The 22,073-nt window shown below is 42.8% G+C and overlaps 2 protein-coding genes across 2 annotated transcripts in view; one reads left to right on the forward strand and one right to left on the reverse strand.

The window, feature by feature from the left end:
• The window catches only part of REC114 (REC114 meiotic recombination protein), a 108,060-nt gene extending 107,537 nt beyond the window's left edge, over positions 1–523 (forward strand). Inside the window, exon 6 of the mRNA XM_025918484.2 lies at positions 254–523. Within this exon, the coding sequence (XP_025774269.1) occupies positions 254–418 (165 nt within the window). The 3' untranslated portion in view covers positions 419–523. The remainder of the gene's footprint in view (positions 1–253) is intronic.
• Positions 517–22,073, reverse strand: part of NPTN (neuroplastin) — a 74,557-nt gene continuing 53,000 nt past the window's right edge. The window contains exons 6-10 of the mRNA XM_086708552.1: positions 15,084–15,217; positions 9,924–10,197; positions 3,000–3,021; positions 2,095–2,169; positions 517–1,545 (exon numbers count right to left, since the gene is read on the reverse strand). Coding sequence (XP_086564678.1) covers positions 2,109–2,169; positions 3,000–3,021; positions 9,924–10,197; positions 15,084–15,217 — 491 coding nt within the window. The 3' untranslated portion in view covers positions 517–1,545; positions 2,095–2,108. The remainder of the gene's footprint in view (positions 1,546–2,094; positions 2,170–2,999; positions 3,022–9,923; positions 10,198–15,083; positions 15,218–22,073) is intronic.

A 22,073-nucleotide genomic window follows, 5' to 3' on the forward strand; every position in this document is an offset into this window, starting at 1 on the left:
TATTCTTCATTAAAGCAGGACCTTACCTTTGTAAATCATTTCATTAATTTGACATGCTTAAGGATACAAGTTTATCTCACTTCCTATGTGTAGTTAGAGGCATTATATATAGGAACCCCGTAAAGGTAATAAACACTAATTTTTGGTGTTTCCCTGATATTTCCTAAAAGCAAAGTTTTTCTGTGTTCTGTTATTTCAAGCCATTGCTTTTGGCTATAATCACTAATAAACTACTCTTCTGGAATCCCCCTAGTCTCTCCTGGTGTCAGAGGAGCTGTCCCCGGTCTATGAACAATCTGCGTGGGACACGGAAGACTTACGCCCCTTTCTACGCTTGTGCCTCATGGATCAGAATTTCCCCGCATTTGTGGAAGAGGTGGAAAAGGAACTTAAAAAGCTGACAGGGTTGAGAAATTAACACTCCACGTACATACAGCACTAAGGAACTTGAAAAAGTTCACTGAAAAAGTGCTTCCTCCTAAGATTAGATACAAGAATAAAGAGTATTATTCCAAGCACCTTTTATCAATGTTTTATTTTTAAAAACAGTGAATCCACTTTTTTATACATCATTGCACTTCAACACTTACACAGAACACAAGTACATGCATCTACGGTTACACACCGCATGAGAACCCTGCCGGGTGAGAAAATCTACACTCAACTGTTTTAAATCAATGTGAAAAATACAGTGTCAACCCCAGAGGATAACTAGTTGCATAGAATACCATGCTATAACATTTCAAGGTCATTGAAAACAAAAGGTAAATTATAAAAGTTTGCCTTAATTGAATGTACAATAAGGTTCAACACATCAGTGCAAAAGGATTTAAGAATTTACATGATTTAACAGAAGAAAAAATAATCACTTAAAAAGCAATCATACATATATACTGCAATTCAATATATCCATTCAGTGGAGTGTTCCAGCTTTTTATCAAAGTCATAGGTTAAGCCCTTAAAATTATAGATTTCAGTTTATATTACTCATATTTATGTACCAGAACTGCACAATCTCCTCATCTGACAACATACAGTAAGGAATGAATATCAGCAGCTAAAAAAATGAAACAAGCATTTATTTTATTTTGGATTTCTCCCACCCCCAAAAATATAAATATATATATATATATATTTATATACTGTATATATCTGTAGGTTTTGCTGTACTTTACAAAAATGTTATCACTAGATGGCAGCAGTGCATTTTAGAGCTTTGCCAATTTAACAGCTGCATTAAGTAAAAAATGGCGCATGCATGATCCGATCCTCAGAGGACCTTTTCACTTCTACTTAAATATTTTAACAAAGGGGGGAAAAAAAAGCAACATTCACAGCACATCAAGCCCCAAATAGTTTACACCTTCTACACTGAAGCATTGTTTAAAATGTACCTGACTAGATCACCCTTACAGGAAAGGCTAAATAAGGCATGCTTTAGACAGTCATTTGTGGTGCTGCTCACTTAAAAGGGGAGAGAACCAAAGAGGTCCAAGCAGAAAATTTAGCAGATCATGTTGCCACCAGTTTCAGGAACCTAAAGATCTGTGAAGAAAAAGTATTTGGAAATTAAAAGGGAATATGCACTGTCCCTGAAGACTACACCAAATCCTACATACAACAAAGCTTTGGTTCAGACAGCATGCGCAGGGATGTGGTGTGAAACTCTGATCTCCATGTGCCGGCATGGAAGGCACTCTGGCCCAGCTATGCCCGGCCACCATTCTTGCCTTGCCCTCACAAGCAAAGTGGAATTAACTGGCCTCTGGGAATAATCCACCCAAGGTGACAATTTTTACCTCTTTTTTAAAAAAACAGTTAAATAGTGGTGCAAAGGATGCATTTTGAAACACCATACGTATTCTGAAACGGCACTTATATAAATATGTGGAACAACACAGCTGAAAAATGTTCCTTTCCGGCTGCTGCACTGGACGGAGGGCAAACAACTTGTTCCATCATATCAACAGCTCTGAAATGAACTAGAAGATCCTACAACATGCTACCAACTACCAAAGAATGTGCAACAAGGTCAACAGAGGCAACGTTCGTTTGCATATAATTTTTAAAATTTCTAAGGAAGGCCATACTTACATTATAAGCAGTATTTAATTTGTGTTTCTCTGGCGCAAGTTTTTATCTTTGTGATTGTTGGTAGAGTTGGTTTTCCTTTGGAGGAAAAATTGCATTATAAGAGTTAAAGTCAGTGGCAACTCTTGAAATTATAACACATGGAAATACAGGGATTCTTTCACTTACTACCATCCCTGGTATAGTAAGAAATTTTACTGCACAACATTAGTCAATAAAAATATTCTTTGTGTAAAGTGCATACACACACACCATCAGTTAATCCTTTTGACTCCCAAGGCAGACAATATACAGGTAACTTTCCATCCGATTTACAAACTATAATCTAATTATTCTAACGGTGTATGGACAGTGGTTTCTTCTCTACTGAACACCACAGTCTCTTCTCGAATGATAAAAGATAATCACACACAGGCGGGCAGTGGTGTGCCCTCTGGCACTTGGCCAATTTGGGGCTCTCACCCCTTAGTCCCCAACTCTAGGAGACTCCGCTTCTCCTGGACCGACTGAAAATTTGCAGTACCATCTGTCTTGGCTACACACAATTGTTAATGAAGCCAGACAGCTTCTCCATGCTACAGTCCAGCTTGAAATTAACGTTCACAAAACTGGCAGTCTCCGATACACTTGTTATTTCCTCCACACTATCAATTCAAGTATATAGGACGTGCAAAATTTTAAACGGTTTTTTGCATGGCGTTCCACCTTGTGTTGTTACGGAAAACAAAACTGCACAGCCTGTCCTGGGAATCAAATGGCTGTCAGCTCCATGTCTGTGTAGCTAGGGAGTCTACACTACAACACTCATTTCCACCCACTGGCTCCCCACCACCTTAGCTACTCACTCCATTCAATTAAACTGCAAATACAAAATAAACTACGGAATCAATGTCCAACAAAGTACTCACATTGGCCCAGCTGGTTCATCGTCTGTAAGGTATTCCGTTTTTTAATAATCCATTGAGAGACAGGAGGAGAAAGGAGAAAATCGTGAGACTCTACGTTAAGAATTAACACAAGAGCAAACGGCAAGTGGCAAACATGGCTATTCATAGCATTTATTCAAGGCCATTCCATCTGGAGGTGCAAAACACTCATGGAGTTATTACTTCTAGATTCGAGTTTTTAATGGCGGGTATGTTGTTTCAATGGTTTTAGTTGACACTGGGAATGCTTGTCATGAAAAACTGCAACTGTAGCGGACAGACAGGCTGCGATATTATACTCATCTTGTCCCCAAGTTCCAGTGGTTCACTCTTAGAGAAATGAGAACACAAACCAACATTTCAGTTGTAAAATCCTGCTGTTTGTTTTCTTGTGGTGAATGCATGGCTCAATCCTGCAGTGTGGACGGATGTGTGTGTTCTATACATTTAGCCACACATCCTCACTTCCCCAAAAGACAGTGTTCTTGCTGTTTTGTAATCTTTAGGAGAGTCTTTAGTCTGGCGAATGAGATTGAGGGAGAGGAAGCCACAACAGTTCAACCTAATACTGGGTCAGCCCAGCTGGGCTATGCCAGCACAAGTGCATACATAACCAGAAGACGTTCTGTGACACATCAGGGAGAGCTGAATAGTGGTGACATCCCTCTAGAAAAGACTTCAGACTTCTGACAGAAAAGACAGGCTCAACTCGAGCCCTGGCCAAAACCAGAACCCGAATCCAGATGAGCCATGAGATAGTTTTTGTTTTGTTTTGTTTTTTTTAAACCAAAAAGCTTACATCATCTGAGTTTAGAAGCCTTCTTAAATTGGTATTTCATTATTCTGATTTATAAGTTTTTCTTTCCTGTTTCAACTAAGGGCAACTTGGTCCCCTTTAAGCAGGGATATATGTACATGGGGAGGGAACAAGCAAGTGCTCTTAGTTTTTCTGTTTTATACCAGTCAGGTAGACTAAATGATTCTGAACAGTTTGGTTTAGCTGAAGGCTTCTAGAAAAACTCTCAGCAGGATTCCACAAGGGGGCTTGGTGCACATGAAGCAGTTATGGAGATTACAGTCTCAGTGTAGGCATCTGCAGGCGCACACGTCAGGAGTAATGTCTGTCACAGGGAGACATTGCTCCACCTGGTCCTTCGAGGCAACGGAAAGGCAAAGCCACCGCCAGCACACACAGTGACTGGAGCAAAAAAAGATTAAAAAAAAAAAAACAAACGAACGAACTAACCACAAACCAATGACTTCTCAGCCAAACAACAGGCTGGCGACACACCAGTGTCCAACAGGATTCTACTACTAACAGTCCACTATTGAACAGGTACAAAGAACAAACTAAGAGTCGAGGACACCCGAGACATCAGTGTGCTGTGTATGCAGTGAAGATATACGAAGACATATCAGGACTGAGACACACGAGCCCGGCCTAAATCTACCCTCACCACAACACCCGACTGCTCTCAGCATCCAGGCCAAGCCAGCTCAGCTACATGCTAGGAACTAAGCACTTCAGGGACTTAAAGGAAAAGACACAGGAGCAAACTTAGGATAGTTTTAGTGCTCTGGCTGTGTACCGGAAAACACAAAATTCTAAAGATAACTGACAAGACCACCACCAACCTACTCCCAATGTGGAAAGGAAAAGCAGGGGAGGGGGGACATCGCGATAGCCAAGCTACTCTTCTCAAAGCATGACGCTGTCAGCACCGACCCGAGCACTTTACACGCAAGCTTTTCTTTTGGTGGGGGGTTACGCCCTGCTGTCCGCCCAGTGGGGTCGTCTTCCAGCCTGACAAGCCGGTAACGTGCAAAGGGCCGCACGTTGGGGTTTTAGCAACAGCGGCTCCGGTGCAGCTGCCATGCCTGCAAGTGGGAGCGGGTGCTATTCACGCTAGTGTCTAAGCCTCACTTCATCTCTCTCCCCACATCCACCTGCACATTTACAAGGAATCGAGAAAAGAGCCTCGTGTGTCCTACTGTCCTGGACTGAGCCACTATCCGCAGCACCACTCTCCCTTTACAGGTCAGACAATAAACAACCTGACCCTAACAGGGAAACCAGGAGAGAGGGAAAGAACAGAACTACAGAAAAAAAGGTACGAAAATCAAAAAGTAAATGAGAATTGAACAGCAAACTGAAATCCAAATTAGTTGTGAAAGTGAATGAAGTAAACTTGAAGAAAAGTGTTAACATCATGAACTGTGCATCGTATAGACTGAAGCGGAGATTAAACAAACTCCAAAAGCATGCATATCGCTCACTTACCACCATGTTTTAAGGGTTTGATGCAATTGAGGGGGGAAAAAAAAGAAGTCATAGTAACCGACAAATATCAACATACCCCAAACCCTCAGGCCAAAAGGCAGCTGCTTAAACAAGGGCTCCTCTCTTCACCTAGGCATTACTCACAACCACTGGCTAGATGAGAGGAAGAGGACTGGGGAGAAGGGAAACAAGATGCTTCCGGAATCCACCTCAGGAGAGTGAAGTTCCTGGTGGAACTGCTGTCTTCCCAACAGACGTACTCCGGCCCTCACTCCCCTAGATCACATGGCCGTGTCATCAGGAAGAGTGCTCTGCGATGCCCGCTAAAGAACGGGTTACCTGACATGGTAGCACCTCCAAAAAGATGGCTTTCCAGTCAGAATGACCAAGAGGGGCCTGTCTGGTCAAAGCTCCTTGTTCACTGCCTTCATCTCACGGAGGATGGGCTTTTATAGTTTCTAAACCTGCTTACATTTTGCCTCATCTCAGCAGATTAGCATTAAACCAGAGACTGATTAACAGTTACTTCCAGTTTCCTTTCATATTTGGTCCTATTGTATTTTCTCCATAAGGTAACGGACTCAGAGGACCCCTAGTTAAGAGACAATGAAAGGTGTGTTTTGCATGTCATTTTAAAGATCACATTTCTTTACCAACATTCCTGGTCTGTTGTAAAGCTTCATATTCCCAACTGATAGATTTTTCGGATGTCAGAATACCTCTTAATCGTAGAGTGTCTAAAAGAGTTCGAATGCATCAGAGCCACTAAAAATGGTCCCCCCAAAACCTCAGATCTCCATCAGTAACTTAGAAGAGTCCCTTTGAACTGCTTATAAAAATTATCTCCCTAACGTGAAAACAGAAAACTCTTTTTGATGCCACCACTGCTTTTCTTAAATCAGCTCCTACTGTTTTCACCTGCGGTCACTAAAACGTCCAGTAGAACTGAAGGCACCAACCATGAGGCAGGTTCCCGCCTCATCTCCCCAGGTGAGCGGGGAGGGGGGAACTTGGAAGCACACACCAACCCCTCTGCTTCACTCAGCAGAGAACCAGCACAGAAGGTCTGCTCCAGGCATGTGAGCTGTAGGATGGATGGAAGGCTAGGGGGATGCTGGCTGGACCCACTCTTTTTAGAAAATTATCATGTAATATTTTCAGAGAATGTAGTCAAGTGATGAGTAAGCTGAAAAAACGAAGCCCTTGTTTGTCTCCATGACTCATCTGTTCCTGAAAACACTGAAGGTAAAAGGTGAGATGCAGACCATCTATCTAGAAGACAACCAATCTACTGGGCACCGATCCTCAAAGAGACCACAGCAGGGGCTAAAAGGGACTTAGTGTGAGTTCTGCTTAAAAATGTTCTGAGTAGATGCCAGTAGACTAAGACACAGAGGCCTTTTCTCCCCCTCCCCCTACTGGAAGTAGCTAACCCTTAACCCTAAGCATTTTCTATGTGAGAAATCTAAAGCAATCTTTGCTATTCTGGTGAAGCGTACTTGGAGTAAACTCTCTAAGTTCAAATTTGTGCAGGTGTGTAGTTTTAAACTGTTCACTTAGTGCTTTTCTGGTCAGGGGCTGAGTTACCAAGAACTCACAGACTACCCGAATATGAGTATTAGGAGTTTTATATGAAATTTTTTCATATAAGAAAAAGTTCAGTAAGTCAAAAATAAATCCTAGGTCTACCTTGATAATAAAAAGTACCTATTTTGGCAGAGAAAGCATGTCAGGCATATTAAAAAATCCATTTTCACAGTGGCACAAATAAGTCAACAGAGCCACAGATGGCTGGCTGATAAAAATCCATCACCTCTAAAACTCCCAATTCGTATCAGATACAAGGTACCTCTTCATTCATTCCACAAAGGAGTGCCTGCATCTCTCTATATGTAGACCTGGGGACAGGGTAGGTGGGGAGAAAGCATATGAGGGATGCATGGGAGTTGAGGGGAAACTGGCTGGAAAAAAAGCCACAGCATAAGGAAAACTCACTGAGGAACAATCAACTTTTTTTTTCTTTAATGATTAATTCCAGGAGGACAAGAGATAAAGGGGCATAGGAGCAGGGAGGGGTTTGAGAGGAGGAGGCAAACAAAGGAGAAAACTCTGGGATGGAAATGCCAGAGCAAGGCAGGGAAGTGGAGATGGAGAATGGAGCCTGGGCCGCGCTGGCTGTCGGGAAGGGAGCAGAGAGGAGGCAACACCGCAATAATTCCAGCATCCCAGGTCTGCTGCCCCAACTCAAGAACAAAAAAAGTAAACACTGCTTGCATTACATTTCTTCCAGGAGATCAGAGCAAAGAGATTTTACTTTGCACTTACCCACGTCTTTTATGTAGGATTCTTCCACTGTCTATAATGATTTAGCTTAAAAGAAGTACCTTCCCTTCAGGAAGCTGTTCAGAAGATTTACTGGCCACAGAGGTCTCCTCTACTCAACTGGCCACCACTTGAGTTCAGTAGCCATGGAGCTCTAGCTCTTTTAAGATAGCCACTTCCCCGGGCAGGTGTCTGCACTTGTCAGAACCAATACTAACCACTTCTCAAATCTAACCCAAATGTCTTCCAGACACGCTGGGAGAGCAACCTGGTAAACAAAGTGGCTTCCTACGAGGAAGACAGGAACCTCTGATGGAGACCAGCTAAGCCAACATATCACTCTGCCAAGAGAGCAGCACCCAGCCTCATCATCGTAAAATAAAAAATCAGGTCCGGAAGCCCATCTTTGCCCTTTCCTACCTGACTTTTTGCTTCTCCACCTTTCCAAAGGGAAGGCTGAGCAAGGTGAAATTTAGCAAAGCAAAAGCATTCTGAGGGGATGAAAAGCCCTTTGCAGGACTGAGGCATAACTGCTTCTAAAGAGCTGTGCTAGAAATACAGACAACTTCCCTTTACTCTCAGGCCTAAATACAGGTATTCTGCCTTGCTTGGGAGTCCTAATTTGTAGCAGGAAAGAGAAAAATCTAGAGAAAAAAGCATTATGCATATGTGAAAAATCCCAAGAATGCAGTTCACCTCGTAGAACAGCAGTTCTGTGCACCTAGGAGAAGGAATGTAAAAATCCCGGGGGCACACTTCTGTTGCAGGGAATCAGCTCATTTATTCACACAGGCCCATCGACTTCCAGCTGGCGTCCGCCTCACTCCTCTGTCTAGCTCACTGCTGGATGTACACCGGGAGGGGTTCTGCCAGGGCTCCCTACATGCGTTGTTAGTGTCAGCGACAAATCTTTTTGCCAGCCTCCCTAGAATACTCCCCTCTACTCAGTGCAGGCAGAGATTTGGAGGTGCTGAGAAGAAACAAAAAGAGGGGAAGAGGCTGCTGTTCTCAAACATGGCCTTCCAAACAGGCTGAAGCCACCAGCATGCCTTCAGGGCTGCATGACTTCTGAGGGAGCAGCAGACCCCCCTTAGCAATTCTCCACAAACACACATGGTTGGGGCTGCAGTCCTGCTGGTCAGCCACAGGGACAAGGACAACTCTGTGGGGCAAGGCACAGGACCACAGTGCACAAGCACAGGCCCAGAACAGTCACACCAGAGTTGACAACCCCACCATCACCCAAGGCCCGCCTCCACTGAACTTGGGCACACACCCTTCTCATCTAGTCAGTGATGGACAAGTGGGGGTAATCTCTGGCTGGCCGATTCATTTGCTGATGACGTGACAGGACAGGAGGGTGGGGAGCTAGTCAGAAAGCTGAAGGAGCTACTGATACAAGTCTCCAGCAGGAGCTGTCCCCTGACTGGAATCCCAGGGTTACAAATGGAACACCAAAAAAAAAAAAAACAAACAAACAAAAAAAAAAAAAACAAAGATTTCCTAGGACCTTCCTGATTGTAAGCATGTCCCCAAATCTAAGATCCATGTTCTTTCCAAAGCTTAATAATTCACTGTAGTCCTAGTGCCGCTCTATCCACTCCCATCTCTGGCACTCCACCAGCCTGCGGGTGCCACCCTGGGGCCTGGGTGCCAGGTGTTACTGCTTAGCTATCTCTGCCTTAAAAGTGGGGGTGTGGATGGATCAGACTCCACCATTTTGTCTGTGAGACAGAAAAGCCAAATGCTAGGTGCCTGCTTCACCAAGAACCTTGAAAACCTATCAAAGGGACCAACCAAGGGAACCAAAGGCTGGCTTGTTCCAATGGCTTTTCTCAAGAACAGTTTGACTGGACTGGGGCAGTTACCTACAGGGGCTACACGAGGCAACCATGTGACAACCAATTAGATACCTTAAATCTGCCTGAAAGGCCAGGTGGCCTGCGATCTTGGGGTGGCTTCTAGGCTTGACTTGGATTCTCCTCAAGCTCAATCTGCCTGATGATCTGTATTGAAGGAGGACAGAGCTGAACAAAGAGACTGACAGCTGCCCGCTCCCCACATGGGGCCTGAAGGGCAGATGGGACTGGGGCTTGGAGAACACCCAAATGGAGGGACAGAGCTAATAATTATAGCTCTAGGTGGCTAATCTTAGGGGTAGGGATTAAGGAACCAGTATGAGAATTTTCCTTCTCTCCTTTTGGGACTGAACCCCAACATACTTGTAGTCCTCTTTGGGTGCTTGGAAACCATCCCAAGGAACCAACCCCAACATTATAGCTATTTTGTAGGGATGCTCTTACCATCAGGAACTTCATCTGGCCTCTTCCTCTTCTCATACACAACAATGATCACCACCAAGATGATGATTTCAGCCAGAATTCCCAAAAAAGGCCAGAGTGGGGCCAGGTGGCTCCGTACCCTGAGGATGGTGACAACGGAGGCAGAGCCAATGGAGTTGGTAGCATTACATTCATACTCGCCAGGGTCTTCCGCGATCTGGAGATTCACGATGTTCAGCTCAGTATAATTTTCCTTGTTGATGATGAAGAAGCGGCCAGAGGTATTGACAATGTCCTGCTCAGGGTAGAGAAAGGGAGAACACACAGAGGTCAGAGTAGTTGAGTTCGTGTCCAAGATAAGGTGGCACTGTTCTCCATTCTTAGCAAGATCATTGGCTGGGATGAGGGAGCAGTGTCTAGGACCATCTTTGTCCAGGTAACTTGTGAGCCCTTCATTATTAACTTCCTTTCAATATCAACAACAACAACACATTAGTAAACTTCTGGTAGAGCCAGGTTAAGGCCTCCCCCACTGTTGGTCCTCCAGACTTCTCCAACTTCTATGAAGTGACTGGAAGACCTACTCAATCTAGAAAATGCTACTTCAAATACCATATGGTAAGAAACCATAACACAAAGGAGAATTGAGAAGGAGGGGTGTGACCTCCACGGTCAGGCATATATGCTAACCTCAGGCCTGTCTGATGACTTCAGAGTCAGGACATCTACTTCGTGCTTGGTGAATTCTGGGAAGTCTCCTTAAACTTCCTCCAAAAACAATGCTAAGAACTTGCTCCTAGTCAAGACTAGAGAAATTCATAACTGCCCTTTCCTTTCAGAATTACAGGGTTAAAGCAAAGTTTATTCAATCAATCAACTATTTACTAATGTATGCTACATGTCTTATATCCTACCAAGGGGAAGGTGAAATAGGGAAAAGTATGATACAAAAACGAACAAGGAGACTGACCTCAAGAGGGAACCTCAAAAGGGATGGTCATAGGAATGCGACGAGAAGCCCCAATGGAGGGCATGTACCAAATACTGTGGGACAGAGTGAGTGGCCAGTGCCAGAAACAGTCAGGGAAAGCTTGACAAGAGCCAGCTTTTGCACTAGATTGTGGGGAGGAGAGGTGCTAAGTAGGACGGGAGTACTCCAGGCCCATGTGGGAAGGCGGAGGTGAGAGTGCACAAGCAGGGCTCTAGGTGGAGCTGGGATCCAGCAGGCTTATAGCACTGATCCCCTGGGGTAGCAGGAAAATGGACTCATGTGCCAGTTGTTATGCAACTAAAGTGTAATCAGAAATAGTAGAGAGGAAAGGGGAAGATAATCCCCAGAATGATGTCTAGCTATAGCATACAATCGTGTCTGCAGTTGAGTGTGGGTATGCCTGAAATGGCAAACTCAGCCTTCAAAACAAGTTATCCCATGAAGCTTCGACTCGAGGACTTGGAAAGCTGCCAACTTCTCTCACCCCCCCCACACCCCTGCTCTACCGGCTCACTAATTCCATGTTTTTCACTTATAATCAGAAATGATTATTGTCTTCTTTGATCCACAGGCCTTCACTAAGTATTTTCTGAATACCATTTTATGCAAGAAACTTTTAACCTTTTCAATCAATGCATAATAAGATACTGAGTGGAGACTTGTCCTGTTGCTACAGAATTGATGACTAAGGAGAAGCATCAAAAGTACCCTATATTCTTGGATGAAAGCACAGCATAGGGAATAGAGTCGATAATACTGTAATGACGTGTAAGGTAACAGATGGTGACTACGCTAATCGTGGTGAGTGCTGCATTATGTACAGAACTGTCAAATCACTATGCTGTATACCTGAAACTAACATTATATGTCAACTATACTTCAATAATAAAAATGTGTACTTTTTTTTTTTAAAAAAGGATTCAAACACCATTAACTTGCACTTAGGAAGTGTTCACATACATTTATGACTGATAGTGATTGATACTTAGGTTTCAGTATCAAGACTGTGTCACCTTAGTCATTAGATATTCAAACCTTCTATAGTGTTGATTTTTCATCTCACCTGTCAAAGACTAAAAATAATATATGTAAGTATGCCACCATATAATTGTGCTTCTGGCTACATTTCCTTGTATTTCCAATTTTTAATTCATTCATTTTGGAACTGTACTATGTAGTGTGAAAAGATCATGATAGCTTTGTCTTTATTATGGATTAATCCTCTTATCATGATAAAAAGGAACTCTTGGTTTAACCCTTTTAAGGTATTACTTTTTATTAGTTATTATTTTTGAGAGAGAAAGAGACAGAGTATGGGGGGGGCAGGAAAGCGGGGGGAAGAGGGGCAGAGAGAGACAGAGTATGTGAAGTAGGCTCTCCGTCGACAGCAGAGAGCCCGATGCTGGATTCAAACTCATGATCATGACCTGAGGTGAAGTTGGACACTTAACTGAGCCACCAGGCACCCTGGTTTAATGTTTTTTATTTGAATTTCACTTTCTGTGATGTTAAGATTTCCACTTGTTCTTTCTATTTATAGAATTTCACTATATCTTTGTCCATCATTTTCGTTGTTTTTTTTTAATTTTTTTTTTTCAACGTTTATCCATTTTTGGGTCATTTTCGTTTTAACACTTTTATATTATTTTGTTATATGCAGATTATCTTAAACAACATATTTTTGTTTCTTAAATCTGCCTTTTAAGGAGGATACTTAAAACTTTGTATTTAACACGACTGTAATTTTTACATTTATGGTCAGAAATTATGATTTACTTTGAAAAAAAAAAAGTACCTATCTCTTTAAAAAAAAAAAAAAAAAGATTCAAACAAATCAGGGGGCAAATAGTCCTGCTAGGGCTTACTACAAGGGAGTCCATCAAGCTACCTTACCCCTCACATGACCACATCAACCCTAGCCAATCTATAAAAGAGAAGACAGGATTAGAGGTGACAGGAAGAGAGTTATACTTGGCATTGCATGCAGCTTCCCACCCTGCAGCTGAGTGGAACAGGCACCAAGAGAATCACTCAGGCTGGGGGTGCCAAGAAGAAACTATCTTTTTCCAGTGGGTATTTGTTTAGGCAGGAGACCGGCTGATGTGCCGTATGCCTCTCAATCTTGGAAAGGGCTATTTGGAGATCTGAAGGCAGAGTGGCCTATACTCCCAGGATTTGAAGAGCCATGATGTTCACGTTTCCCTGACAGGGTTGGTTGCCTTCTGGGTGAGAAGACCCCAGCAGTAAAAATCATCTGTGGCCGGAGCTAAGCAAGAAACAGAGATTTCGGTTAGAGTAGACCGCTAATATCTGAGAACTGGTCCTATAAGAACCAACACAAGTTCTTACAAGATTCAGATCTGGACACCTGCCACGCAGAGGCCACAGAAGGAGCAGCCAAGAAGCAGTGGGCTATAGGATAAGTCAGATGAGCCATACTTGTCCTCTTTCCCACTCCATACAGAAGAAAAACCCAGAAGACAGAATGAAGACAATCCTCTGCTCCCCTTGCAGCCTAGGGAAAGGGGATGAGAGAGAAAACTGGAATTTTGGATTGGGCTGGACTAAATTCTTTAAAAACAAAGAGGTCCAACAAAGTTATGGGATCTGTCTAGAAAAGGGATCTGTACTGAAATTAGTGTCTAGAAAAAAACTGAAAGCATTTCATCTTCGCCCTCAACCAAGTTCAGACTGTTCGACAAACTGGTTTTCAAAGGCATCAACCTAGAAATTGCTTTTCTTTTCCCTACCCCTCTTTCATTAAAAGTTTTCTATTTCCCAAACAATTCACAGCTTGAAAGCAACAAGAAGTAGTAATTTATTTCAAAGGTTCTTCACAATGTAACAGATAATTAAGAGTTCATGGGCATGAGGGGCATCTGGGTTGTTCAGGAGGTTAAGTGTATGACTTCATTTCGTGGTTCATGAGTTTGAGCCCCGTGTCAGGCTCTGTGCTGACAGCTCAGAGCCTGGAGCCCACTTCAGATTCTGTCTCTCTCTTTCTGCCCCTCCCCTGCTCACACTCTGTCTCTCAAAAAAAAAATAAATAAATAAAACAAACAAACAAAAAATGAATTCATGGGCATGAGAAGAAGAGGAGATGAAAATATCCACTGAGGAATCCCAATCTGCTTTGGCAAAAGCTCAAGGGCTCTCCTACCCAGATACCAGGAGAGAAATGGGCATTTGCTTGCCAGCACTTTAGAGAATTAAATATTTTGTTGACTTTTCAGGGCCTGCTCTGAAAATAACCTCTCCCTTCCTCATCACGACCCCTTATTAGTGGGTTTCTGAAATCTAGTCATCATTGTTAATGTCAGAGTCCTTACCACCACTTGACATATCATTATTGAGAGATCCTAGAGTGGGAAGAATTATGGACTTGAAATTAAAAAAAAATGGATTTGACCCTTCCTTGGTTTTGTCACTAATTTACCTTGGTTAACAATGCAACCTTTCTGAAGAAGCAGATTAGATTATCTCCAGGGTCCCTTCTGATTCTGATATTGACAAAGAGGATGCCTGAAAAGTACAGTGCTGGACATGCAAGGCCTCGGGAGAGGAGGAATGTATGACACCCTCTCACAGAAAAAGAGACTGGCCAAATGTCACGAAATCAGAGAGAGAATGAGAATCTAACAAATATTTGACTCCCCCAACACCATCAAGAATCATCCCACAGATTGAAAAAGATGTCTTCTTTGACCTTTTCTGGAGCAGATACTGTCAGATTTCCAATGTCTAAGGCTGCTCCTGAGGCTCATCATGTTGCCCCAATTCCTAATCAGTACTTTCTGTGTCCCAGGCATATACTAGTAATTGCCCTCATTGCCTTGTCTTTCCAAAAAACAAGAAAGGTATGTTAAGACTACACCAAGAACAGATGCGCTAGAATAATAAAAAAAAGTTTAAGATTGGGATTAGCTCTTTCAGTTTCTTGTCTTGAAGGCAAACCAGTCAAATCGCTTAATAGATAAACAGCTCTAACAGATCACGTAGGGATTCCAGTGCTGGACAGAGACTGTCAGTGACCTCCAGATTCATAACATTCATGCCTAGGAAGGGTAACCGGGGCCATGCCATTATGGCAGGGGTTGCAGAAACTGGTCCAGATGTCTGGACCTCCCCAGGAGAAACTCCAGCAACCACAGAGACCCAGGTATAGAGAATCAGGGCTGCCTCCTACTCACCATGGGCATACCATTCTCCTTCTTGCGCCAGATCCACTCTGGGTGCGGGTAGCCAACTGATTTGCAATACATCATGGCATCTTGCCCTTCATTCTTGTTCTCGCTCCGTTTGTGGCCAGTGATGTCAGGAGCAGCTGTGAGAAAGAGTGTTGAACAGTTATCACGGGAAGCTATTCTGAAGAGGATACAAAGGCCCCACCTACTGACTCAGAGCCTTGCTTCTAAGATAGCCAATCTTTAGGCCCATCCTCATATTTATCTTTGATAACATGCATTTCAGGTCAGAACAGAGCAATGGAATCAAACCATGCCCTACCTCCCACCCACCAAAGCAGCCAAAGCAGATACCAGGATTGCTATATGTGAAGTTCTGCTATTAATACAGGTGGCTCTCTAACCTCCTGGAAGAGGAGGCATAGGCTCAACTGCCCTAAATTAAGACATCCTTTAAAAAAAAAAAAAAAAAATGCAAACAGAAGCTATTATCATCTCCTCTTCCAGTCATGGTTTTTTCATGCCTGAACTAATAACAATTATGGATTATATCAAATGTCATATATTCCCTTAAGGAAATGAGAGATCTCTAAGGTCAAACATTTAAAATCAAGTCAAAGATTGCAAGCTATATAAAAATAATGAATGCCTGGAGAAGCTATCTGATGACTATCAATGGGCAAGGCTCTTCCAGGAAAGAGGGAATCCAGCAAACTGGTCTTCACAAGAAAGGAATAAACAGGAAATTCAACCAGTGTCCCAAGAGATTTTATTAACAGTTTAAGAATCTGACCTGTACACCTGATTTGCAGTAATCTCAATAAACCCAATCTTGGGGGAATTTCTAGACATGTTAGACGCTGCTGGTCTTCTCTGCTTTAAGGGATCACTTAGGAAGAAATAGACAGCACCTGTGGTTTAAAAATTAGATAAGTTTCAAGGATCCAGGAAGCCTGAGATGGGGGCTAATTCTTTGAATTTAGCCTCCTTTGATCTTGACAATATTTTCTACCATACCTCACCAGTTACAGTAAGTAATGTGAAAGCAATAAAACTCAAAGTAGGCCAGATGTCACGTAGTTGGCCAAGACAGGAAAGAGAATCAACAGGTCTGGTCCAAATTCAAGTTTTGCTAGTTCTTTAATTATTCTGTGCTTCATTTCTACACCCATTATCAAATGGAGATAATCCTAGCCCCTGCCTACATCCAGGGGCCTTGGGTAGGAAAGATTTAAAACACTCACTTTGCAACTATAAAAGCCTGTACAATTGTATTATATCATGGGCTTATCCCATGTTCCCCCTCAAAACAGCCTGTTTTTTCTTGGCTTAAAACAAATCCAAAGTTCTGCTACTTCTCAGACTGTGCTTCCAAGGCCACCTCCAGAGGCACCTGGACAGAAATGGAATGAATGAGGTTCCAAGCTGTCTCTATCACCACTGCCAGCCAAACTGAAACCTGCTCAGCACTACACAGTGTGTGGTGTTTTCTATCTAAAGAGGAGGTTTTAAAGGAAATGCCTTTTTGTTTTTCCAGGTAGACTTCCTCACTGCAGAAGGGAGTGGGCCAGGCTGGCTCCATCTTACTGCCATGTCACCAGATTTCTCCCAAAGCCACTTGGTTACTGCTCAGACCTACTGCTCCCCCTGCTCCCCCTTTCTCAGAGCTTTCTTCAGTCAGTAAAGAGTGAAGAACATCTTAAGTCCTCCAAGGAGCAAGCTCCATGGCAATACACTAAGTAAAACACCATCATGGGGAGACACAGCAAGCAGGACTACCACATTTCGCTTCTAGTTGTATTTCATTCATCCGACAAAGATTTGTTGAGCACCCACCACATGCCAGATACATCAATGACTAGTGGGGGAAGGTCTATCTACTGAGGTGCATTTTAGCACAGTCATGAAGAACACTAAGGGAGGAGCACACTCCTGTATCTGTGGGAAGAACACTCCAAATAAAAGACAAAAAGCCTTGAGGCACAGGTGCACTTGTTATGTACAAGGAACGGCATGGAGGAGTTTGGCTGAAACACAGTAAGCAAGGCAAAGATGGCAGGAGATGAAATCAGAGTGAACGGAGCCCAGATTGAATAGGACTTTGCAGGCCACTGAAAGGACTTTGGCATTTACTCTGAGTCAGCTGGGAAGCCACTGGTAAATATCAAACATAGGTATAAAATGATCTGCATGTTTAACAGGCTTCCTCTGGCTACTATGTAGATGACTATGTGGAATCAAGACCATTTATTTAAGGTAGCTATTAGAGTAATCCAGGCAAAGGAGAGGGTGGTTTGGATGAGGGCGGTAGCAGTGAAAGAGATTCCGATACATTTTATAGGTTGAGTTAAGGTATTTGCTAATGGAATGGATGTGGGATGTGAGGAAGAAAGTCAAGGATGACTCAAAGGTTTCTGGCTTGAAGAATTATAAGAATGGAGTTGCCAGTTACTAAGATAAGACTACAGAAGAACCAGGTAGTTTTTTGTTGGCTTGCTTTTGTTTTGTTTTTGTTTAGGAATGGAGCAATGGCTGTGGTAAAAACCAGGAGTTCAAAGTTGAGGACATGTTAAGCTTAAGATACGTCTTTAACCTCCAAGTGAAGGTGTCAAGTAGACAGCTGAGTATCAAGTCTGAAGCCCAGAGGAGTAGTCTAGGGTGAAGATATAAATTTTAGAAATCAGCTTATGTGTGACATATTTTTCCATTTTCCTTTGCCCCACAGAGAATACCCACTCTAGCCCAGTTAACTAACTAATTCCAATAGTACTGTGAATTCAGTACCATCAGCTTTTACCTTGGGGACTCATCTCAAGGTTACACATTAGAACCACCCAGAAGGCTAAAAGTCGATCTGGTTTATGGCACCATGGCCTCCAAGAAAGTCACTATTCTGTGCAAACTGGTGCAGCCACTCTGGAGCACAGTATGGAGGTTCCTCAAAAAGTTAAAAATAGAACTATCCTATGGTCCAGCAATTGCACTACCAGGTATTTACCCAAAGGATAAAAAGATACAGGTTCTAAGGGGTACATGCACCCTGATGTTTACTGCAGCATTATCAACAATAGCCAAACCATGGAGAGAGCCCAAGTGTCCATCAATTGATGAATGGATATAGAAGACATGATATTTACACACACACAGACACACACAGACACACACACACACACACACGCACGCACGCACTGGAATATTATGAGCACTGAGTGTTGTATATAAGTGATGAATCACGGAGTTCTACTCCTGAAATCAATATTGCACTGTATGTTAACTAGAATTTACATAAAAATCTGAAAAGAAAAAAAAAGTCAATATTCTGAAAGGATGCAGACTAGAAGGCCAAGACCTGAGGAGAGAGATGGGGATGGTCTTCACTCCTACCTTGGTGTTTAGGAGAACACTACTTCTCCTTTTCATTCATCTACCTTGGTGTTCTACAGTGGCTTCTATTTATAGATGTGAACATGGCCTTAAAGGCTACTATGCACAGAGATTATCTAGGAACTTAGCTACCCCATCACACTTCATTGGTCATATTTACATAGAATAAACCTACAGGGAAGAGTTTTCAATGGTTAGATCTGTTGCTTTCTCCTCAGCTTAGCAAAGAATACTGAGTGAAGCCCTGATTATTCACCCTTAGGATGGTGGGAGTGTCACTAGTATTATGAGCAGAGAGAAAATTAAGCCACATCACTCTATCCTTAAGGGAGTGATTATAACAACTATCACTTTAGCCTCTGGGTCAATGAAAAGTTTTTTCACTTCTCTCTTTCCTTTATGGTAACTGCTCAATCAAAAATCACGTTCCTCAGTTGGTAGCCACACTTGTGAACATAGCATGATGCACAAACTTGTCAAATCACAAAGTTGTATACCTGAAGCTAATGTAACATTTTATGTCAACCATAGTCAAAAAAAAAAAAAAAAAATGTTGGGGAGGGGGACAAAAAGAAAGCAAGCCTGTTCCTGTCCTACCAGCTAAACAAGACAGAGGAACCAAAGCAAGAAATGAAACCAGGCTCTCAGAGCACATGTAAAGCACTGGTCAGAGAGCAGAGGGGCCCTTAGGGCTCAGCGTCCACCCATGGTGGTTTTTAAATAGTCTCCAAATTCTTTGATGTTCTTCCCTTCAAAAGGTAAAGTGTAATAGCTCCCTCCCCTTGAGCGTGGGCTGGACTTAGTGGCACAATTCTCATGAATGAAGTAAAGCAGAAATAAAGGTATGCAACTTTGGATAGTTCACAAAGCCAGTGTGGCTTTCTCCTTGCTCTCTCTCGCTCACACAATCTGGGGCAGGTTAGCTGTCATACTGGAAGGCCACTCAAAACAGCCTGTGGAAAAGGCCCACACAGTGAGGAATTGACCAACAGCAGCCATGTGAGGCGGCCACTGAGGACACAGATCCTCCAGTGCCAGTCGAGCTTTCAGAAGACTGCTGCTTGCAGTCACCCCCACTAATCTGCTCCCTAATTCCTGACTCACAGAAACTATGAGGTAGTAAGAGTTTCTTGTTTTAAGCCACTAAGTTTGGGGGTCATTTAACGACCCAATGAAGAAAGAAAATATTACCCCATTTACATAAAAGAAAACTCAAGTTTGGAAAAGTTATTTAACATCTAAAATTACACTGCTAGTTAACAGTGAAGCTAGAAACAAATTCAGTGTTGATCCCAGAGGCTATGCTTTTTGAACTTTACATACAGAAGGGAAATAAACCAAACTAGAACAGAGTCCATAAAAATAAAAATATACAGTATGCTTTACAACATGCATAACAAACTGTCCAAATGTTATCTTTGCTTGTAGAGGTACTGGAACATTCCAGATCTGTAGTGGACTGATTTACCTGTCACAGTTTAACTACTCCATACACTATAACATAAGTAAAAAAGCTTTGGACTTTAAGTCAGAGGAATTTAGGCTCTAATGAGACTACTACTCACCAACAGTAACCTAAGGCGGATCATTTAAAGTCCTTTAAGTCATTTAAGTTTCATTACTCACTTTTGTAAAATAGTAATATTCACATACCTCACGGAGGTCTTGTGAGGATTAAGTTATATCTCTGTAACAACTAGAGCTCGGGGTCAAAAATAAACATTTAAATTGACCTATCAGTAGTCAGGGAAAGGAAAGGCTAGGCTTAGACTCTGGCCTTTGAGTTCTAAGAAATCAAAGAGATGCTGATTATTATGTTCTCTGTTTGCCGACACAAACAGGACTTGTGCTTGTAACTCCAGTAAGGTTTAATCGGGTCAGATACTGGACAAATTTTTATTAATGGCCTATTTATTTATATTAGTTAACGTGCCTTATCTTCTGTGGGCTTGCCACTTAATAAGGAACTGCTTAACCAGGATCTGCTGGTCTGAAGGTAGGTCTGAGGAGTCTGACACAAATACCTTACTTCCCTTTGCCCTCTCAGGGAGGCAAGGAGGAAGAGAGAGACTTTTAAAGAGCTCACAGACCCACTTGGGAATTAACTGGCTCTCTCCCTTCATTAGTCACATACTCTAATGAAATTAGATAATGGATAGATATCCTTCCAGTATCCTAATGAATGGCAATACAGGGGCTCCAAAAGAGTCTTAGTTCCCCATCAACACCCAACCCGATTTCATTATCTGGGTCTGTGGGTGAGAACAACCTCATGCTCCTCAATACCTTCTGTTGCCTGACCAGCCTACACTCAGAGCAGAGCGTCCAGCTTCTCTGTCAGACTGGTGGCTGTAGAAAGTGTCCACTTAGGCAATGGAGTTATGTTCACCTGAAGCTGATGTTAAATACAGTTAAGCACGACAGAGCCGAGAAAGGGGTCATGGTATGGAGTTTCTTACATGGACTGCTTCTTTGGTGCTCACTTTTCAAAGCAAATTCATAACTTCACAACTCGTTTTCAAAGAAACTCTATCCTTAAAGGTGTCAATGAGTAGCCTGTTTCTAAGTAAACATACTATTCCATATGATGATCTCATTGCTACCTTTATGTAGCCTATCAGATCCCAAAGACACCTCATCTTGCTATAGGCAAAATTAAGAGGCTTGGCTGAAGAAGGCAGAGATAACAGCAAGATTTACTGTTGGGGCACCTGGGTGGCTCAGTCGGTTAAGTGTCCGACTTCGGCTCAGGTCATGATTTCAGGGTTCATGGGTTTGAGCCCCGCATCCGGCTCTGTGCTGACAGCTCAGAGCCTGGAGACTGCTTCAGATTCTGTGTCTCCCTCTCTTTCAAAAATAAACATTAAAAAACAAAAAATAAACAAAAAAACATGTTAAGCCAAGGGCTAAGCCCAAGAAGCAATACGAGACTGGTCAGGATGGAAGCAAGGATGCTGGCTTGTGGCTCAATAAGCCTTCTCTACACAGAGTAGATTCATCATCAACTGTAAAGATTAAAGCAGGGACTTGTGGGACTTGTGCTGCCTTCAGCAGATGAGGCTTTTCCCTTTCCTGCAGGAGAGAGCACTGAGTGGGTAGTAACTGAAGTCTCCTCTAAGACCATGATTCTAACCTCGGCTATATGCTATAATCACCCGGAATGCTCTTAATAAAGCCTGATGTCAGACCACATTGCCTACACATTAAATCAAGTTTGAGAACCACTGCTTTCATACCCTTCCTCGCACCAGTGTTTGAGACAAGGCGACTGTAAGAAGGAGTGTCCCCTAAGACAAGAAGATGAGTGGAAGTATGGGGAACACTGAGGTGACATTCACAAAGTTGAGAAGGTGACACAGCCGCTACCATGAGGAAAAGAAGCTTAGAGATCATTTTCCTTTAATAACCCAACCTCTCATTTGTATCCATATAAGGGAACTACAGACTGCTGGAGCCTTACAGGACCTCCAAGACCATCTATCTCATCCTGCTTCATCCCATGCTTGTGGAAGCTGAGGCCCAAGGTAAGAGAGCAAACGGTTAGGGCCACAGCAAGTTTAATGGCAGGGCAGGATCAGAATCCGATTCCTCTAACTCTCAGTCCAAGGCCTT

This window comes from Puma concolor, chromosome B3 (assembly GCF_028749965.1).
Source record: "Puma concolor isolate L17-30 chromosome B3, mPumCon1.1.hap2, whole genome shotgun sequence".
NCBI classification, from domain to species: Eukaryota; Metazoa; Chordata; class Mammalia; order Carnivora; family Felidae; genus Puma; species Puma concolor.